This window comes from Xenopus laevis, chromosome 9_10S, assembly GCF_017654675.1.
Source record: "Xenopus laevis strain J_2021 chromosome 9_10S, Xenopus_laevis_v10.1, whole genome shotgun sequence".
NCBI lineage: Eukaryota > Metazoa > Chordata > Amphibia > Anura > Pipidae > Xenopus > Xenopus laevis.
Window position 1 is genome coordinate 35,479,803 of NC_054388.1, and position 20,767 is coordinate 35,500,569.

Below are 20,767 nucleotides of genomic sequence, written 5' to 3' on the forward strand. Positions count from 1 at the left end.
TAAGCATAAAATGCTCATTGGAATGTGGACACAATACTAGATAACACACTTGTGTGCCAGCGCGGCTCTCTAAATTTGTCATAGAATCCCCCCCCCCTTATACAAAGAGAGAATGGAACTACAAGCAACTTATAACTAATAGACAGTAGAACAATTAGCATTCAGTAAGTGAATCACAGCATTGCCATCTGGTTCACCATGAGTGATGTGCCGTGTATAATACACTATATTCAGCACTTTAGTTGTCTCTTTTTTTCTCCCTAAGATTATAATTTTTGGTCACATAAAAGCATTTATCAGCTCCAGATATTGTATTATGTTCCAATAAGTGTGTACACCATCAAGGCCTCTTTAGCGTTGCACCCTGATTATGGAATTTACTACTACACTCCATAAGTCTCTGAATGGCTTTCTATGATTCAACGGGCCGAATGCACAAGGACTTTATGTAGAGATGGATCTGATCACATCTCCCACCAACAACGATGAAATGCTGCCAGCATCACCTGTGTGCCAGTGTACTTTTTTGCTCATGCAGGTAGAAGTCAATGCCTCCCATCATTAAGCGGAAGATCACCTTTATTTTTAGTATGTTATAGATGGACCTATTCTAAGCAAAATTTCTTTGGTTTCCATTGCTTATACAGTATCATATGTTTTTTGAACTATTATCCTCCCTAGTCTATTATCCTCCCTACTATATCTCTTTCCAGCCTGCAGCTGAAAAAAGGGAATAGTCACTCACCCCCAGCAACCAAAAAAAACCTCTGAAGATGATGTTTTAATTTTATCTCAGATCCTATTCTTTATTGCTTATTTTTTTTATGGTTCTCTGCTATTAATTTTCCACTTTGATTTCACAACTGCTAGCTAGTTGCTAGGGTAATTCATTTATAGCAACCACATAACCAGTTTCCAACTCCAAGCATGAGAGCTGAAGACAGGTGAGTAACTACAGAGAAAGCAGACTCTGCAGCTACAGGAGGGCCCAGGAGTAGTGATGTGTGGGTCAGGGTTCCCCTGACCGCACCTGACCATAACCCACCCTGCTAATACCTGCGCCCGCCCGCACCCGCTTCCGGGGGTCCTTTTATAGACCCGCACCGCCCCACCGAAAAAGGGGCTGGGCGAGCAGACGCGACACTATAAAACCAGAACCCCGGAAGTCGAATCCCGGCATTTGAAGGTGGCGGGCGGGGAGAGCAGGAGAAGAGCTCAATCCACACCCGCCACCGACGAGGAGCTCTGAGTGGTCGACCGAACCCGCCCGACCCGCGGACATCACTACCCAGGAGGTATATGGGCCCCATGAGGCCCTTTTCATATATAATTTCAATAAATAATGGTAAAACAGGTCAACCTCTAGACATTTTGGGGGCCTGAAAAATTATTTGCTGTGGGGTCCAGTAATATCTAGTTACACCACTGGTTGAATAACAAATTATGTAAAAAAATAAATGTGTTATTCTTATTTATTTTTAATATTTGACATTTTTGTCTTGAAGCATTAGGGACTCCTTGAGATGGATACTAGAAGATTTAAAAAAACAAAAACAAAAAACACACACATCAATGCAAACCCATTGTCACAATGATTGTGTTGGTTGCAGGGGGACAGCATATACACTTCTGTCTGTAGGGAGAAATAATGTGAGAATGACAAGACTGCAGCATACAGAAATTGTATTTATAATGAGCTCCCCCAGCAGACTGCAAAGGAGTGACCAGTTTACTAAATACTGGATTTGTCTACAATGGGGTGAACACGATTGTATATGTTTTAATGAAATTAAATCACATGCAAAAACATTAAAAAAAAAACACAACAGCATTTTCTAATCTTTGTGAGCAGAATAATGCAGACACACAGGCACGTTCATTTTTTAGAATATATTCTAAATGCATTCTCTGTCTCCTCGATGATATCACCAGAATCCCTAACCCCACCCCATGAGGATTTAGTCGCCGCCCCTTCCAATGGAAATAGCTGTGGACTATGAGGTCAGAGAGAGCGAGGTGGGGCTGGCTGTTGTGATGCAACTGTCAGCTGTTGCAACTGTTCTACCAATTGAGCAATGAGAGGAGCCGGCAGAGCTTGCTCTGTATACAGTGCTGTACCTACCTCAGGCTAGGCTTCTGTGTTCTGACTTGGATCTGCTGCAGAGGAAGGTAGGACTATCCCTTGGACTGTTGGCTGTTTGTCCAGTTGTACCACTTACATTTGTCACACTGTGATGTGTTAGATACAAGCCTTGCACTCAATACTGATTATTTTATTTGTATACTGCCTTTAATATATATACACTCACAGTTATCTTGATGTACCATCAGTTATATCACTACTCACCTATACAGGCATCTGATTATATGCGCCTGGCGGAGCTGTATAGCTGTGTACTGACCTGCTTGCCTCTGTGTATACAGACACACATGTATGTACATATATATATATATATATATATATATGTGTGTGTGTGTATATGTATATGTACACGTGGTTACAGTTGTAGAGATCAATGTACGAGTGACATCATCTTGCCAGCGCCAGGTTTACGTGAATGGGTTGTATTAACCCTCTTCATGCTCAGTGCGTAACCGGCATTCACCAACAGCGTTATGGGGTAGTGCGGTAGCGCTACTAGAATCTTGGTTATTCAGAGACAATCAGGATATATATATATATATATATATATTTTGCTTGTAAAAGCACCAATAAATGCTTGCCAGGTAATGTAGTACAGGTATGGGACCTGTTATCCAGAATGCTTGGGACCTGGGTTTTTCCGGATAACGGATCTTTCCGTAATGTGGGTCTTCATGCCTTAAGTCTACTAGAAATTAATTTAAACATTAAATAGACCCAATAGGCTGGTTTTGCTCCCAATAAGGATTAATTATATCTTAGTTGGGATCAAGTACAAGCTGCTGTTTTATTATTACAGAGAAAAAGGGAATCCTTTTTAAAAAATTTGGATTATTTGGATTAAATGGAGTCTATGGGAGACAGCCATTCCATAATTCTGAGCTTTCTGGATGTCGGGTTTCCGGATAAGGGATCCTATACCTGGTTAGGGTTGCCACCTGGCCGGTAAAAATGATGGTTGATCCCAATGTTATTAAGAGGGAAAAAAGATAAATATATAGGAAGGCTGGTATTTTTTTCCAGAAAAGGTGGCAACCCTACATATGGTGAATTCTAATATATGGCATATTTTGCATCCCTCCCTTCCCCTTTTGAAATGTAGATATCCCCCCCTCCACTATTTATCAGCTAATAATACAAGGGTGGAGACTATCCCCCCTCGCCCAGCCCTATAGGCCAGAGGGCATATGGATTGTTTTTCCTGCACAAATGCACTACTGGACATCAGGCTCTTTATATTGCTAATTTACTGACAATGGAATCATCACTTGTACTCACAGATGTGCACTGAGGGGGAGGGTTTGAGAGAATTAGGGATGTTTTCAACCTGAATAATAAGGGCCTCTGTCCAAATCCTACCCCCACCCCCATATTACAGTGTACCCTCTCTTGCTTGAGAAGGGTTAAAGGGCACCTCTGGGGGACAAAGAAGACTTCTGGTAACAAGGAGAAAGGAAAATTAAAGGAGAAGGAAAGGTTAAAACTAAGTAAGCCTTATCAGAAAGGTCCATCCAAATATACCAGTAAACCCCCAAAGTAATGTTGCTCTGAGTCCCCTGTCAAAAGAAACACTGCATTTCTTTCCTTCTATTGTGTACACATGGGCTTCTGTATCAGACTTCCTGCCTTCAGCTTAAACCTCATTGCCCTGGGCAAGAGCATGCTCAGTTTGCTCCTCTCCCCCCCACCCCCTCCCTTCTCTACTGTAATCTGAGCCCAGAGCAGGGAGAGACTCAGGCAGGAAGTGATGTCACACCACATTAATACTGCAGCTCGTATTCTAAACAAACAGAGAGTTTCTAGAGCTTTTTACTCAGGTATGGTAAAACATTCTACAGAATAAATATAGCATTCTAGCTTGCACTATTGCAGATAATCTATTGGCAATAAAATGCCTCCGTAGCTTTCCTTCTCCTTTAAGGAGGGAAGCCTTTGTTGAGCCTAAAAGATATCTACCTTGTTTGTTTTATCATCACAGAGTTCCAACCTGCATCCCTATAGCTGTGTACTACAGCTCCCAGCATCCCCTAAACTGCCAGTTCTGATTCTGAGAATTGTAATTCACCATGGCTGGTTAGGCCTCCCTGATCCATCATGTAAAACAAATAAAGGAGGTTATGTCTTTAAAAGTATCCCCCCTTTTTTGTCTTTACTCCTAATCCCCTTTAATTCTCCCCCCCCATCTGTTACACTTTCCCCTTCTGTCTCTCTTTCCGTTTGTCCTTCACTTTAGCTGGTTCTGCCCTCTGTCTCCTGGATCTGGTTCCTTGTATTTATCCTTACTCTCTATTCCTCCCTTCCCCCACTTCTCGTTGCTCTGTCGTTTTTCTCCTCTACTCCAAGTCCTCCCTGCATTTCTTTTTCCATCCCCTTTCCGCCTCTGTACATCTCCTTCTGTCTAATTTCTTTTAACGGGTCTCTGTATATGTCTTTTCCTATTCTTTTCCCTCCTTGTTTAATTCTTGTGCATTGCTTACTTGTTTCATATTCTAGTCTACCTATCCACACAGCACACACTCTATGGCCAGTTTTATCAGTTAACCTGCCTCTATGATGTTGTAGTATGGGAGGAAAGTAAACTCCTTGCAGAATAGGAACTGCCATACTGCTAGTCTCTAGCGAGGCAATGAAACAGTGACCTTTGTGCTCACAATCATAAATCAAGGATGAAGGTTCCTTTACCTGTTAAAGGATCAAAAAAAGTCTGACCTCTTTCTCTTTTATATTCTTCCTATTAATAACATTGGCAGCATGTCTTGTTACTGCCAAGGCCATTTAATTCCAGTAACCTTAGTATCTGTGTGAAACTATGTATACTGTACATACAAATGTGCATGGAAAAAATGTTCTTGACGTAGCGTACAGCCTAAGTGAAACAATATGGCAGCTCCCACCCTGTTCCGTCTTCCCAATAAACTATAACAATAAATTGTGGTGCCTCGATCCAGCCACCCCCACCCATAAAATATGCTGAGAAGGATCATTCTATACACTAATAGGCTATGTAAAAGAAAATACATAAGCTATATATATATAGGTTGGTTCCACACAAAGGGGTGGTTTCATCAGCATCTCAATTCAAGGGTTAAGAAAGTCTAATTTAGGCTTGTGGTTGTGCCTGATGGTGAAGCATCTGTTTAAATCCTGACACAAATAACATTTACTCCTCGGCAGATTCCCGAGGCGCGTCCCCAATATGCAAATGGATAATCCCTCTCTAGTAAATACACCGAGGCTGAGTGGAGGTGAGGAGGAGGAGGGAGGTAGCGTTGAAGAGGAGGATTCTGCCTGAAATTTCAGTCCTTCTTTGGAAATGTACATTAAGGGCAGGTGTCTCTAGTGTGGAACCGTGCCCAGTGCTAACCTTGCTTGTCTCCTATAAAGGTAGCAGCGCCCTGCTATTTGGGATCAACCTTTCCTGTCAGCTGGGCCACAAACAGCTATTTAATACCGCTGTCCCAGTTGGCATTTAATTACTGCATCTCAGACTGCCAGCGAATAGGTGGATGTTCTGTCTGCTTCCTAGTTTGTCCTCCACTGGGCCTGTAATTTTCCATGACCCTTTTAAAGGGGATGTAAGAGCAAAAATAACATTTCTACCTACTGAAACAAATTATAATTCCAAATAACTTTCCATTACACATTCATTAAAAATGTCAGTTTTAGGTAAATGTAAATTGTAAATCTGCAGCTGAAAGCAGATTTTGTTTACCCTGTTTTTCTTTTCTGGTTCTGAGCAGATTTTAATTCTGTTCCATTGTTTTAAAAGTCAGAACCTGTAGTACAGAGAATAGTAATGAACCAAAAGCTTTCAATATATATTCTATTTGCAAATGCTTTAAAAACACTGAAAATGTTTCCTGAGGGGGGGTATATGGAGCAATAGGAGGAGTTATAGGGAGGGTTATATGGAGCAATAGGAGGAGTTATAGGGAGGGTTATATGGAGCAATAGGAAGAGTGATAGGGAGGGTTATATGGAGCAATAGGAGGAGTTATAGGGAGGGTTATATGGAGCAATAGGAGTTATAGGGAGGGTTATATGGAGCAATAGGAGGAGTTATAGGGAGGGTTATATGGAGCAATAGGAGGAGTTATAGGGAGGGTTATATGGAGCAATAGGAAGAGTGATAGGGAGGGTTATATGGAACAATAGGAGGAGTTATAGGGAGGGTTATATGGAGCAATAGGAGGAGTTATAGGGAAGGTTATACGGAGCAATAGGAGGAGTTATAGGGAGGGTTATATGGAGCAATAGGAGGAGTTATAGGGAGGGTTATATGGAGCAATAGGAAGAGTGATGGGGAGGGTTATATGGAGCAATAGGAGGAGTTATAGGGAGGGTTATATGGAGCAATAGGAGGAGTTATAGGGAGGGTTATATGGAGCAATAGGAGGAGTTATAGGGAGGGTTATATTGAGCAATAGGAGGAGTTATAGGGAGGGTTCTATGGAACAATAGGAGGCATATAGGGAGGGTTATATGGAGCAATGGCAGAAGACAGAGGGAGGGTTATAAGGAGCAGTAGGGGGAGTTATAGGGAGGGTTATATGGAAGAGTTATGGGGTTATATGGAGCAATAAGAGGAGTTATAAGGAGGGTTATATGGAGCATTAGGAGTAGTTATATATATGGATCATGAAGAGCTATAAGATGGTTTGTATGGAACACCAAGACAATTATCATCAAGCTGTGGGAGTAGGGTCCTTTTGAAGACTAGTATATTGACCACTGTACATCACTGAGAGGAGAATCCAGTTACGTATGTTGACTGCGCAGAGAATATTGCTTGTCACGTTCCTGGTGTCCTCCGATGAACTGACCGGGTGTGCTCAGAATAACTCTGATTCTTTGGCTGCGCTTTTAATAAATAAACCGTTTTGCTGAAAGTAATTCTCGGCTGGGATGGCAAGCATTACCCAGATGGTTAATTTTCCTATGGAGCAATTGCCTTATTCTCTTATGTATGAACATATATTTAACTCTGTCTATGCTTGAGATGTATTCATCTACGGGAGGGTGAATGAGCGCCTCTATACTAATACCCTTGTAAGCTGTGTGTATTTTACAAAAAACTCTCAGAATTAACCCCTTAAAAGAGCTGGAGTTTGCATGCCAGGTACCCAGTCCCTTTTCATTGTTATGTGGTTTCTATGTATGTGATGTTTGCAATACACTGGCTAATGATGGGTGGGGTTGAGGTGTTGACGTGCAACAGATCTATGTACAGATTTTGTGCCAGACTTTTGGTTGCTTTGCAACTGTGACCTTGAACTGTCCACAAACAATTACCCTGAATATGTTGCCCACATCTCTGTGTGTACTTTTTGTTTACACGCAGTGGTATGTAAACTTTGAGTGTTCATAAAACATTTTGAACCTGCTCATATTTATATTTAAAGGAGAAGTAAAGCCTTGGGTAGAATTGATGTATTTTGTATACTGGACTTTCTTAGCAGATTTTTGACAGACAAGTATGTATATTCAAAATGTTACAATTTGTTCTTCAAGTCTAGAGCTAGTCGTATTTTCCTTTGGTGTCCTATAACATCTTTTCGACTTCATGGGTCATCCAAGTCCTGTATTGTGCTTGCCCTTGTCAGGAATCTTGGATGTAATTAATCTACATGACACCAGCTTTATAGTCTGCTACTCCTTTCTGGGGAGAGGGCAGTGGGTTCATTTTCATAAGGCCTGGCTGGAAACAGTTTCTAGGTCTCAGCTGCCTTCCCCCTTGTGTACAGAATGTTCTGCACCTAATGTTATGGCAACTGTATCCTAATGTGACTAGCAGACTCTATTAAAGATATATTCCTTTACTGCTCTACAAGTAGACATATCTTTTCAGCTACATACAGTAAATGCATGTAAGTGCTGTAAGCAATGTCCCCTCTAATTTGTTGTGTGCACCCTTTCTAAATGTGTGTTTACACCTTTTAAAAAAACAGTGTGTGCAGGTAATAAATTATGTGTAGTGGGCACCACAATTTGTGTGCGCTGGCCTCAAAATTTGTGAGCACAAGCGCACAACTTAAAGGAGAACTAAATCCTCCAGGTACAAAAAAAGCCCACTTCTCTCCATTGGCCCCTCATCTCTCCCTTCCCACACAGTCTATTATGTAAAAAAAGTGCCCTGTTTGAAAACCTCAGCTAAAAATGCAGAATAGTGCAGCGGAGTTCCCAGGCACAATCTTCTGTCCATTCAGATAGTCTTCAGGTTTCTTTTGTGACACGGACCCTGCAGGCGAATGCACAGTTGAATCGGATTCCTGACTATCTCCAATTGCGCATGCTCCTGCAGGGTGCGTGTCTGCTCTGAGACACTAAGCTGCTCTCAGGTTTTCAAACAGTGCACTTTTTTACATAATAGACTGCGCAGGGATGGAGAGATGAGAGGGACTGAGGGTATTTAAGGGGGACTGAAGAGGGTTTAGTTCTCCTTAAAGGGAACATTGGCTGTAAGTCTGTCTACTAATCTGTGCGGGCTCACTTGACAATGACCTGAGCCATTGTGGCCTATCATTAAGAGGTTGCATTATTTGTGACTTCTCTCCGGTTGGAGTCTTAAAGGAGATGGAAAGTCAAATCCCACTTGGGGGTGCCAAATGTTACCCACAAGTGAATGTATTTACTTACCTGAAACAACGGGTTGGTGCACCGGCCCGGAGTTATTCCATTCCAGCTTCATCTTTCTTCTCGCGGGCCGGGGTTTCAGGTAAGTGAATACATTCACTTCGGAGTGTCTAACAGTTGGCACCCCCAAGTGGGAAACTACTTTCCTTCTCCTTTAAGGGTTTACACTTTGTTAGAGGCCATTGGGTGCGTGACAAATTATTGAGCCTGTAAATTTAAGGCCTTGAAGCCATGCCACTTTTGACCACCTTATAGGACACAAGAATGCAAAGATATGTAAGGCAGACCCACAAGGTGATAAAGGTGACCTGCTCCGAGTTAGAGTAATTGGAGTGAGAGGCCTAATCACTATTTGTCTGTACCCTGTTCCTATCCTTCTCTTATTACACTTGTTCCTGTATCCGTGCACCTTGAGGGCTAGGACCTGAATATGCTTGTTGGAATAATATGATAGTGCAAACAAACCCATCAGCAAATATTTGCATTATCATATTTCAAAACAAGTACGCAGAGTGTCTTTGCATAGGAATGCGTCTCTGCATATCTAAAATTAACAGGTGTTTGCAAGACCCTGCGAGGGAACATTTTCCCACTGTGCACAAGCTTCAACTCTTAGATCTGTGTGCATATACAGCAACTATACTTTTGTATTTTTAGAAGTATATTATCTCCACTCATGTCCATACTTGTTCCTCAGTTTTATCTGCATGTACACTCTGTCCTCTGAACCATCTGCATATTCTGCCCCTCCCTGTGGGTATATTTGAATTATTTATTTAAAGTATATGCCACCGTATTTTTGCAAACACTAGTTTAGATACATCTGTTGGTCTTTGTAGCTGTGGATGCCATTTTTTGCGTTTCACCAGCCTCCCTTCCTTTTATGTTAATGTACATCTGCTTTGCATTTATATGTGTGTCTGTGTTTATACACTGACTCTGCATTTAATTTCAATTCATACAGGTGCCTGTGTATAACCAGCTCCACAGGTGCCTGTGTTCACCAGTTCAGCCTGTGTAAATGGAAGACCCATACCTCTGTGTGCTCTGTTTGCACGCATGCCTGAAAGCAATTTTAGAGACAGAAAAATGTGATGTTATATTAAGTAGGATTGGCATTCACTTTAATTTCTGTAGTTCATCAGTGAGATCCGTTGACATGGGTTACTTCTCTACAGGGATCCATATTTGTATGACTGCTCTGATGAGGTAACTTCATCTAAAAACTACAGTAAAACAGCACCTTCGGGAGGATAAATTAGGATACTAACAAGCACCATAAAGCCACTGGAGAGTCTACTCCACAAGACAATCATTGCAAAGTTTCTATGGTTTTCTATCTATTTGAGAGACCAGTGTTATATGGTAAGGTCTATTGGGTAATACGATAAAAGGTGCAAAGTTTGGCATCTCGTAACAACCAATCATTTGGCAGTACCAGGTCCGGACTGGCAATCTGTTGGTTCTGGCAAATGCCAGAGGGGCTGCTATAAGGTGCCATAGAAAGTCAGTATTTAGTGGGCTGGTGGGGGCTGTTTGGGCCTCTGTGTGGGCTACTTGGGCTTCTGTGTACCTGGAATGCCAGGGCCTATTTTAATTCTCAGCCCAGACCTGGGTAGCACTTACTTTTTAGCCATTTGGAGACAAATTTGAGATTGGTTGCTATCAGACCAGGTAAAACGTTGCGCCTTTTATTACATTACCTAGTTAATTTGAAACCCAACGTGCTGAAGAGAAGTGTGCATAGTACATCCTGGGGGTTGTTGGTCTTTGTACCTGGTTTTATAGAGCAACAAGTGGTGTGCTAGGTACGCCATTGTCTTTGACCTTTGCTGTTGTTAGTCTAATTTGCACTCGTTTGCACAGTGCTGTTAATTCCTTGCTAGGCCTCTTACACATTTAGGCCTCATACACATTTGTTAAAGCGATTGCCACATTTGATCACAATTCGATCATCTCCTGTGGTCATTTTTACATTCATCTATGTGGGATTCGCATTGTCCCATCTATATCTCGCATTCTGACTGCTATTAATGACAAGTTCTAGTTCACAATTAATTTAAACCTAAAATGTGGTCTGTCACATCAGCTGGATGTCACAGATGGTAGGCACTGACTTGTCCGTGTGTGTGTGTGTGTGTGTAAGGTGAGATCAGTGTGCAGGCTGTACTGAGTGCCTAAGGCTTAAGGGTCAGATGACCAAAACACACGGCTGGTTAACCCCCTCAGTGTCAGTCACATGGCAGGCCTCATTAAAGGAAAACTTTACCCCCAAAATGAATACTTAAGCAACAGATACTTTTAATAAATTACTTTTATTTAATATGAAGTGGCATATTAAAGAATCTAACTAGACTGGAATATATACTTAAGTAAATATTGCCCTTTTACTTCTTATACCTTGAGCCCCCATTTTATGATATTCTCTGTGCTGCCTCAGAGATCAACTGACCAGAAATACTGCAGCTCTATCTGTAACAGGAAGAAGTGTGGAAGCAAAAGACACAACTCTGTTTGTTAATTGGCTCATGTGACTTAACAAGTATAGTTTGTTTGGTATGTTTGTGTGCACCGTGAATCATACGATCCCAGAGGGTGCCCCTTATTTTTTAAAATGACAATTTTCTATTTATTATTACCCAATGGCACTTACTACTAAAAAAGTATATTATTATGAAAATGTTTTACATGAAGCAGGGTTTTACATATGAGCTGTTTTATGCAATATCTTTTTATAGAGACCTACATTGTTTGAGGGGTATAGTTTTCCTTTAACTCGCCAGTTAGTAGAAAGGCAGCCATTTTAACAAAGCAGTCAGGGGTGTAACTAGAGAAGAAGCAGACCCTGCAGGGGAGCCCAGGAGCTATAGGGGGCTCTATAAGGCCCTAATTCATATAAATTTCAATAAATAATAAAACGGGTAAACCTCTAGACATTTTGGGGGCCTGAAAAATAATTAATATCTAGTTATGCCACTGAAAGCAGTCACAAAATCGAAGACGAGAGGTCTCTGTCTTTCATATGTTCTCAAGGGAAGAGACAGATCAGTCATTTACTTTGTGTTTCATGAGTCCCAGAAGGTCAATCTGGTCGAGAGCTCAGAACATAGTTGAAAACTCATGGAACTGTAACCCATGGTAGTTTCTGCACTGTAGTGCCAGCCTCAAAGCTAATAATGTGTGTATTTAGGGAATAATGTACCCCCTACAGTAAATTATAAGGATATTGGAGGTCACAGAGGAGTTCTGTGACCATATAAAGGCACAAGGCTGCAGGCTGAGTTAAACAGGGAACTCTGAGCAACACCCATGTATTAGTAGGGATTATGTATCTCCTACTGTAAATTATAAGGATATTAAAATATTTAATTTCTATTTATTCTAGATTGATGTAATCTAAGTAAATTGGTATCTGGCATTAGATATTACATATCTAAATAATATTTGTACATGATTTTCTCTCTGTACAATATTGAATTTGGAACTGTTTATTATTATTTAAAATCATTAATTCATTCATTGTTTATTACTTATTGTTATGTGGGTTCTCTTCATTCCAGCGTTCTAACTTAACCACATTATCCATAGATTCAGAATCCTGACCAAGTTTGCTGGCTGTTATTCTAAGTGTGTCAGAGGTTAATATATCCAATAATTACTATAGCCCTATCATTAGGACACATTCCTTACTATAATCATACGAGCAGCAAGAACAATGGCGATTGTGTATGCACACCTGTTTTTTTTCTTTGTGTTCCTATATTTGCAATGCAAATTTAAGGTATTGTTTTTCTTTCAAAGTCAATATCACCTGTCTGAAAAAATAATCTAATAATAACTGGCTTTCTAAATATAATTCTGACAAAACAGGTTGCACAATTCCAGGTCTGGACTGGCCTTCAAAATAGGCCCTAGCAATCAAGTTCACAGGCCCTAACAGACCCCCACTAGCCAATTAATAGTAATTTTTTATGGCATCTTACAGCGCCCAGAATCCAGAGATTGCCAGTCTGGGTCTATTTTTTCTTCTTAGGGGATGCTATCAAACCAAACAAACATGCAGCTCAAACCCCAGTCACACATATTTTTTAGCCTCTGTGCTTGATTTTTTTTTTAATGTAAAAAATTTAAACTATGATAAAGAATTATATGCAGTATTCATATTGATGATGCTCTTTTACGGAAGTGTCGGACAATTTCTTGTACCTCCCCCCCCCACTAATGCCAGTACTAACGTGCTGCCATGATCCACCTGCTCTCTCCTAATAATTCACTCTACAATAAAAAATGTAAAGGTTGTTGTTTCTTCTACTCAATGTAACTGAATGTGATGCAGTGGGACCTGGATTTTACTACTGCATGCTGTTCTTAGATCTTGTTATCTTTTGTTAAGGAGCTACTAACTTGTTACCTTCCCATTGTTCTGTTGTTAGGCTGCAGTACAGCAGTGACTGAAGTTTCTCTGAACACAAGTCACATGACTTGAGGCAGCTGGGAAACTGACAATATGTCTAGCCCAATGTCAGATTTCAAAATTAAATATAAAAAAATCTGTTTGCTCTTTTGAGAAACAGTGCAGAATTCTGCTGGAGCAGCACTATTGACTGATGTGTTTTGAATTGTTTTTCCCATGACAGTATCCCAAGTAGGGTTGCCACCTTTTCTGGAAAAAAAATACCGGCCATCCTATATATTTATCTTTTTTCCCTATTAATAACATTGGGATCAACCATCATTTTTACCGGCCAGGCCAGTAAAATACCGGCCAGGTGGCAACCCTAACTGCAAGCCTTCAGCTTTGCACATGCAAAATATTGCCAGACGAAGGCTGAGCAGGAGAAGGAGTCATTCTCTGACATGCAGGTGACGTGTATGCCTACAGTAAGGTTTTTCCTCCAACTTCAAGTATTGGCATTATGGGAGCGGCTGGGAACCAAGTAACACTAGGAACCAAATAACACTGTTAACTTGTCTTGTCATTTAATCCTTATGCAAAGGAGGGGGTTTCCATTTTGATACCAAGTGCTTTTTTAAGAGTGATGGACACGGGACTTTAAATAGACCACTCAGCTTGTTTGTGCAGAACATATAGTAGGGTTGCCACCTGTCTGGTTTTGACCCGGACAGCCCTTAGAAAACCCTGCCCGGTTTTCCAAATTAGGAAAGTCGGGCAGGATTCCATATGATTGACGCGACAATCAGCCTACCTCCGATCGCAGTGTCACAATCCCACCCCCATTGCATCACGGCCCCGCCCCCTGCCCGGATTCAACCGGGCCAAAAGGTGGCAACCCTAACATATAGATAGATGGGAGCTAGAATTTCCCTTACACAGTATGCAATATACACGCATACACACGTGGGTGGGAGCTGCCATGTTGCTTTAGTTCATTTTATAAGAAAATATGCTTCTAATGCATGAGGGCATATATTGGTTCACAAAAACATTCCTTCTCTGCTTATTTGTTCAGTTAACTGTTCAGATTCTAGTCGATGGAATCAAATGGGTTAATAATCCCTATGCTGTATTGTCTGTGTGTGTGGCACCTTCCACCCATGTGTCCAAATACATTTATACTGTATATGTCATGTAAGGAATGTTCATTGCAAACTGTAAGCGAAGTGCTTGTATTTGAAGTCTTGTTTTGTACTGGACCAACTGGCGGAAGCGTAAATCTGAAGAATCTAATGTTTCTTGTGGGGGTTGTATTGAACGCAGTTGATGGGGAAAAAAATATGAGTTAATTTGTCAAATTCTGTTTCTCTGCAGGGCTATTTTCAACCAAGTCATATAGAAGCCTGATGTTTACATATCGCTCTGCCGGCCTCTGCTGACCCCCTCCAGGCCTCACACCACTCTCTTGTTTACAGCGCTTTAATTTCCGCACTCCTAGGAATCCCCAAAGGACTCTCCAATCATGTTCCAGCGTTTAACAAGGCTCTTTTTCAGCGATGTACCTTCCAGCAATACCAATGAGCCCAAGCCTATCATCTCTGAGGAAGAGGATGATGGCTGGCTCATCATCGATATCCCAGGTGAGCCCATACACCTTCCAGCCTGCTTCCTTGACCTCTGGTCAGCAGAGTTTGTGAAATGACAACTCCCAGGATCCTAGTGATACAGGAAGGGTGTAGCTTTATTAGGTAGTAGGAAATAAAATAGGTAAATCAGACATGTCCATCTTGTGAAACTTCTACAGTTGGCACTTCTGATGTTAAACATAATGTCCAGGTGGTAGATGTACATAACATAGTAACAGTAGTTCAGGTAGAAAATGTAAAACATGCCTTACTGTTAGTTGTAATTTAACAATACTTGAAGGTAAAAAGGATGGGCCTGTAAGTTGTATTTACTGAAAAATCGAACCAGGTATTGAATGGGATTCAAAATAGGTCTTGGCATTTCAAGTACACAGCCGCCCAAACAGCCCCCACCAGCTGACTAAATAGTGACTGTATGGCGATTGCCAGTCAGGTCCTGAATCTAACAATTGCTAGACTTTAATTCATGCAAATTTATTATATACAGTATATGAGGACACCTGGAGGAACCTGTTATCTCTGACAGCAGAATGACATCATTCAAGCCTGTTGAGATTTCTGGGAATTGTAGTTAGATAGAATCTGGAGAGCTACAAATCAAGAGCTCCTGCTATGTAATCACTGCCTCTTTGTTTGGAGATACTACAGTAAATGCTAAATATTCTAAAATTCATGGGCTAATGGGCCAGCAAAGGGTTCTACTTTAAATTTAGCTCTGGACGTTGTGTGAGCCTGTACAGTCACTTGATATTGTGTTGTGAAAAAATGTTATGAGGGGAGACGAAGGAGAATTGTCTGTCTCCATTTTCCAGGCAGACTTTCTCCTGTAACTGGTCTACTGACTTTATACATACCTGTAAAGTTGTGGGTCCCTGGACAAAGCAAACATTTGGAGTCCCATTTTATTTTTACGTTAAGTAGGAGATTCAATCAGTAACCATCGGCTGTTGGTGGGGGCTGGGAATTGCTTTTCAGAAATAACTTAAAGGTGGCAATAAATGTTACAATTACGAACTTTCCTGCGACTAATGGTTCATTTTTAATACTAACTGGTAGAGCTAAATTGTCAGATACACAGGTAGACTGGTAACAATACAATTCTAATAGAATGCTACCTGGATCTGATGATTCAGCACTAACAGTGGCCAATATTCGGGGGCCTTCAAAATAGCCAGCTCAAAATTTTCCTGCCAGCCCAATCGATGAGCCAACCGATATCCAAGTCTTCTGTTGACATTGTTTGGCTCGTCTCCCGCCATAGACACACGGCATATTGTATGAAATTTGTACAATATTATTGGTGTGTCTGTTGATATTGTTCAGCTTGTCTCCCGCCATAGACACACAGAATATCATATGAAATTCGTACAATATTATTGGTGGGTCTATGACCACCTTAAGGCCAGCATTTTGGTCATATTGCTTTACTGGTGCCATCTTGCTGCGATGCAACCATCTTGCCCTAAATACAACTGGATGTTCCTGGTTGCCACAGCAAAATCATTTTAGGGCCCCCTAATTTTTCGATTCAGCCAATCATCAAATCCTCTACAAACTGACTACCCAAACTGACTCTGAGCCCTAATTTGCATTTACCTGTGAACACAAAATTATCCTGTGATTTTATTGGTTCTACCGAACCACATAAAAACCCTCAGGATTCATCTGAATTTAGAGTGAATTTGCAAAGAGTGCTAATTTCAGACTGAATTCTGGATTCAGTGCATCCATACTTTTTGTACCGCCCAAAAACACAACTCGTGTTATACAGAATTTATAACAGAGAAAGACTGTAGAAGAGCAGCTGTACTAATGATATAAAAAAATAGACATTTGTAGGGCTAAAAATTAGCCTTCCAAGGAGGAATAAATTGTAAGTTATAATTGCAATATCATCTAGAAAAGTGTTAACCTAGAAAAGAGCCAGTAGCAAAATTGCGTGGGTTATGATCAGATACATCACCAATGCTACACATTAGGTTCTAAAACAGGCCCCTATGCTTTTAAACCTGTACTTTGTTTATGGGGCTGACATTCAAATTTAAGAAACCTGGATCAACATAAAATGTTTTATTTAGGATGATAAAGCTGTTTGACAGTTTCAAATCATGTATAAAGGCTGATCTTTGGAAGGGGCATTTTCAGTCTTACTGCATGTTGTTAATAGATGCTATACTTGGGGGGGACACCCTTGTTGGATTGTCACCTAAATGTGCAATATCCTGACAGCTAGTCGGTATGCTGGAAAATGTTGCCTGCTAATGGTTTCTGGCTCTATCTAGAATTAAAGTTAATGCCCCCATAATGATAGTATTAGTGACTTATAGTAAATGAATAACTCCTTCCCCATCGTTTCTCCTTCCCATCACCCCCCCCCGGCATTGTATGTGTGTGCCTCCCCCCCCTTTCCCCATTCCCTACCCTGGCATGGATTTGCATTTCCTGTATTGTCTCGTGCACATTCCAGAGAGCTATGACTTAAACTCAAGCGGGGAAGATGTGGCACAGGAGCGGGAGTATAATACCACCCCTAGCCCTATGCCCCACTCCCTGGCTGAGAGGATTGGCTGGTCCATCCCACCCCACCCTTCCCAGTCTATGGATGAGAGCTGGTTCGTTACCCCTCCCCCCTGTTTCACTGCAGAGGCACTTGGGCAGAACGAGTTGGGGACCAGTCCTCTTGAAGACCTTCTAATTGAGCACCCCAGCATGTCCGTCTATATCACCAATGGGAGCATCGTGGTGGAAGAGGACACACGTGAAGCACCCAGAGACAGGTAAGGAGTAAAAATGATTGTTCTCGATCATTTTTTAAATGGACAGCAAGATTTTGGGTTCCATTTCAACAAATGTCACCAAGGTATCCAGTGAGTTTGCTTGTGATCTGTAAAGGTGGCAATACACAGGCAGATTAAAGCTGCCAATATCTGTCCTTTTAGACTGATTCGGCAGCTTATCTGCCAGTGTAGGGGGGGCTTCTCCACTATCGATATTTAGCCAAGATATCGATCAAGGTCTGAGTTTTCTGGAGATCGAGGACTGCATTGGCTAGTTGATGCGGCCCTCATTCGTTTTAATCCAATATCGCCCTGCCGTTGCTGGGTAGATCAGGGAAAGTTCTGCTCATTTGACAACCTCGGCAAACGAATAGATCTTATCATCAATGGCAACCTTTAAGAGAAGACAATGGGGGTAATTTATCAACACTGGGCAAATTTGCCCATGGGCAGTAACCCATGGCAACCAATCAGATTGCGGCATTCATTGTTCTACTTACAGCTGGCTTTAAAAAGCTAATCACTGATTGGTTGCTATAGGTAACTGCCCATGGGCAAATTAGACCAATGTTGATAAATGAGCCCCAATGAGTGGGGAGCAACTGTACATTATCGTCCAAATCATTGTGGATTGTATAGTTGCGATTAAATATTCAATATTTTTGGGAAATCCGTGAATGGTGGGCACAGTGTTGGGAAAAAATAGAAGTTCTGATGTAACAGGGCATAACTATGGAGCAGTAGCATTTTCAGGGAAGGGGTAAAAACTCAAAAATATTTCTTACCATCTCCACAGGTCCCCATCTAAAACAAGAGTGGAACGTCGCACCCCTCATCATGCCACCTCCAACTCTGCCAAAGCTGCTATCCTGGGTAAAGTAGGCCAGGCCTCCCGGATCCAACGTGCCAAGGCTCTTGTGGACAGACGCAAGATGAGCCGAAAGAACTTGCAGCGACAAAACCTGGCACAGGAGATTCAAGGGCGCTCTGTGACACGACACCGCAACTTTCTGTGCCAACCCAGACAGCGCCAGTGCAACCACTGATCCTTCCCAACAGCTGTTTACATAAAAGTGGGCATTATCTCTACCTATATTCTTCTTCTCCTGTCTATTGGGTTGGCATCAACCTCTCTGGCTTCTACTACCCTCATCTTTCAAGATCAAAGAAAATTCATCGCCCTCCAATTCTTTGGTAATAAACACACCCAGCACAGATGGAATGCTAAAAGTCCCTTGAGGTCCTGGCAAAGATGCAGAGACTTTACCACTCAATAAAGACCTCTGAGCCCTTAGAAAGTTTCTATAGCTTCCAGACTGCCTTTGAAGTCAGCATTGTATAATACCTTGTAGCCTGCTCATCTAAAAATCAGTCACCCCCCCCCATCCTTTCCAGTTATCCGTACACTTTATCAGCTGAAGGTCAGAGCTAGGACAGAGTTTGTTTTTTTAATATAATTGTTTTTAAAATGGGGTTGGTTAGTTGTATTGTGGGAAGCCACCCATGCAAAGTAAGTATTCTAATTGTTACCAGGAAAAAGGTGCTATGTACATATTAAGAGCTCACCACTGAACAAAACAGAGGTCATTTTCCTCCAAAAATTCCCCTCTAAATTCCAGTAACCTACCAGATGTAATGGGTAAACAAAACGGCCACACTAATGGCAACCAAGTTTGTGGTTCAGGTTGCAGGTTGAAGAGAGCAGGCGGAAGTAGTATAAAGGGTTAATAGCTAGGAGGGAATGGAATTCTGGGAAGAGAGGTATTTCATAGGGTGTGGGGTTTTCAATCAGTGATGTAATTGGGAATCAGAGTAACATGACTGCCAGGGTTGCTGTAACTATTTCGACATTGATTTTAGAGGGCGAGGAAATCCACCCATTCCACCGCAACTCCTCGTTAATTTTATTTTGGCCATTCCACCATCTTTTCTGCACTTGTACAGTGGAATCCGTTGTACCTTTTCTACTGAATATTAAATGGAAGGTACATCCTTGTTTTAAATCGGATGCATTTTCCTTTCAATTAGAGAGCATGTAACTATTTTAATTTGACATTTTTGTGCATTCTAAATGCATGTAAATCCTGCTCTTTTAATTGTGTTTTGCTTGCTGGTGGCTGGAGATAAATTGCTGATACTTATTACTTTCTTTTAGCCTTTTACAGCAGCCCTGTTTTGGGTGGGATTATGGGAGATTTGTGTAGGAGCATTGCAAGTCCATCTAAATGATCATGGATATGACTGTGCAACTGATAAACAATGCAGTCAGGTTGTTAGAGAGTGGTGGGCTACTGTGTAATGTAAAGTGACCTCCTACCAGGAGATGAATCATTGGGTCCCTCTGCAATGTAGCCTTACCTACTACCTATAGATTACCTGGCCAAAGTCAGACAGCCCTTGAATTCTATCTAACTGAATGCGGTCTGCCTACCTGCAGATTATCAGGATTATGCTGGATTTTATACAGTGTGGTCTGTAGGCTGCAGATAATCCAGCTAACACCATTCTGTGTTGCAATAAGGAGCTAGGACTGACATTATTAACCCATTGCTACCTTTAAAGTTAAAATATCACTGTATTCAGTCGGCAGTTATGTGTAGGGCCAGTATTCATACAGGGTGCTGAGGCCTGAACGTACACTGTAAGAGTTCTATATTAAGATATACGTTTATCTTATACTATAAGTATTTATGTTAAGGGTTTCTATCTTTGGTCCCCCAGCTGTTATCAATAGAAACTACATATGAAACCCCACATTCTACATAGCTAAGAAGTAATAATTGAATATGCATTTTTCACGGCTGATAAGAAATCACTGCAGGCTGTAGGATTTATATTGCAGCCTTAAGCTATCCAACATGTAGGTTTTATGATGTTGGTATTAAAAGGAGCCGTTGTCAAGTCTAGGCACCCCATATTTATAGTTGAACATTATTTGGGTGGCCCAGCCTTTCTGCATTGCGTGGGGGCTTTCTTCATAAATTTCCCACTCAACCCAACCCCCCTGCTTTATATCCCCACATGTTTTTGGCAAATGTAGACTTTTATCCCTCTGCACAATGTCCCAAGAATCCAGCCTTGCTTTACACAAGCTCTAATAATCCATCTTACCTGTATATATCACAAACTAAACGGTGCTTACTATAGTAACTTTCATTAACAGTGTGTAAAT

The 20,767-nt window shown here is 41.3% G+C and overlaps 1 protein-coding gene across 2 annotated transcripts; it reads left to right on the plus strand.

Moving 5' to 3' along the window:
- The first annotated feature begins 2,003 nt into the window (after positions 1 to 2,003).
- Positions 2,004 to 19,598, plus strand: tp53inp2.S (tumor protein p53 inducible nuclear protein 2 S homeolog). 2 transcript variants are annotated; one of them, XM_018242188.2, is made up of 5 exons: positions 2,004 to 2,169; positions 5,318 to 5,388; positions 14,547 to 14,812; positions 17,286 to 17,595; positions 18,392 to 19,598. In XM_018242188.2, exons 3-5 carry the CDS (start codon positions 14,695 to 14,697, stop codon positions 18,639 to 18,641), a joined length of 678 nt encoding a protein of 225 aa, XP_018097677.1. In that variant the 5' UTR covers positions 2,004 to 2,169; positions 5,318 to 5,388; positions 14,547 to 14,694; the 3' UTR covers positions 18,642 to 19,598. The 2 variants fall into 2 exon arrangements, with proteins under 2 accessions (XP_018097677.1, XP_018097675.1); XM_018242186.2 differs by lacking the exon at positions 5,318 to 5,388.
- Positions 19,599 to 20,767: the final 1,169 nt, after the last annotated feature.

What these genes read in the sequence shown, in the direction of transcription:
- tp53inp2.S (XM_018242188.2), top strand. Translation starts at nt 14,695, where the DNA reads ATGTTCCAGCGTTTAACAAGGCTCTTTTTCAGCGATGTACCTTCCAGC. An exon ending in GCTCATCATCGATATCCCAG is followed by an intron (nt 14,813 to 17,285) that starts GTGAGCCCATAC and finishes TGCACATTCCAG; the next exon opens with AGAGCTATGACTTAAACTCA. An exon ending in CGTGAAGCACCCAGAGACAG is followed by an intron (nt 17,596 to 18,391) that starts GTAAGGAGTAAA and finishes CCATCTCCACAG; the next exon opens with GTCCCCATCTAAAACAAGAG.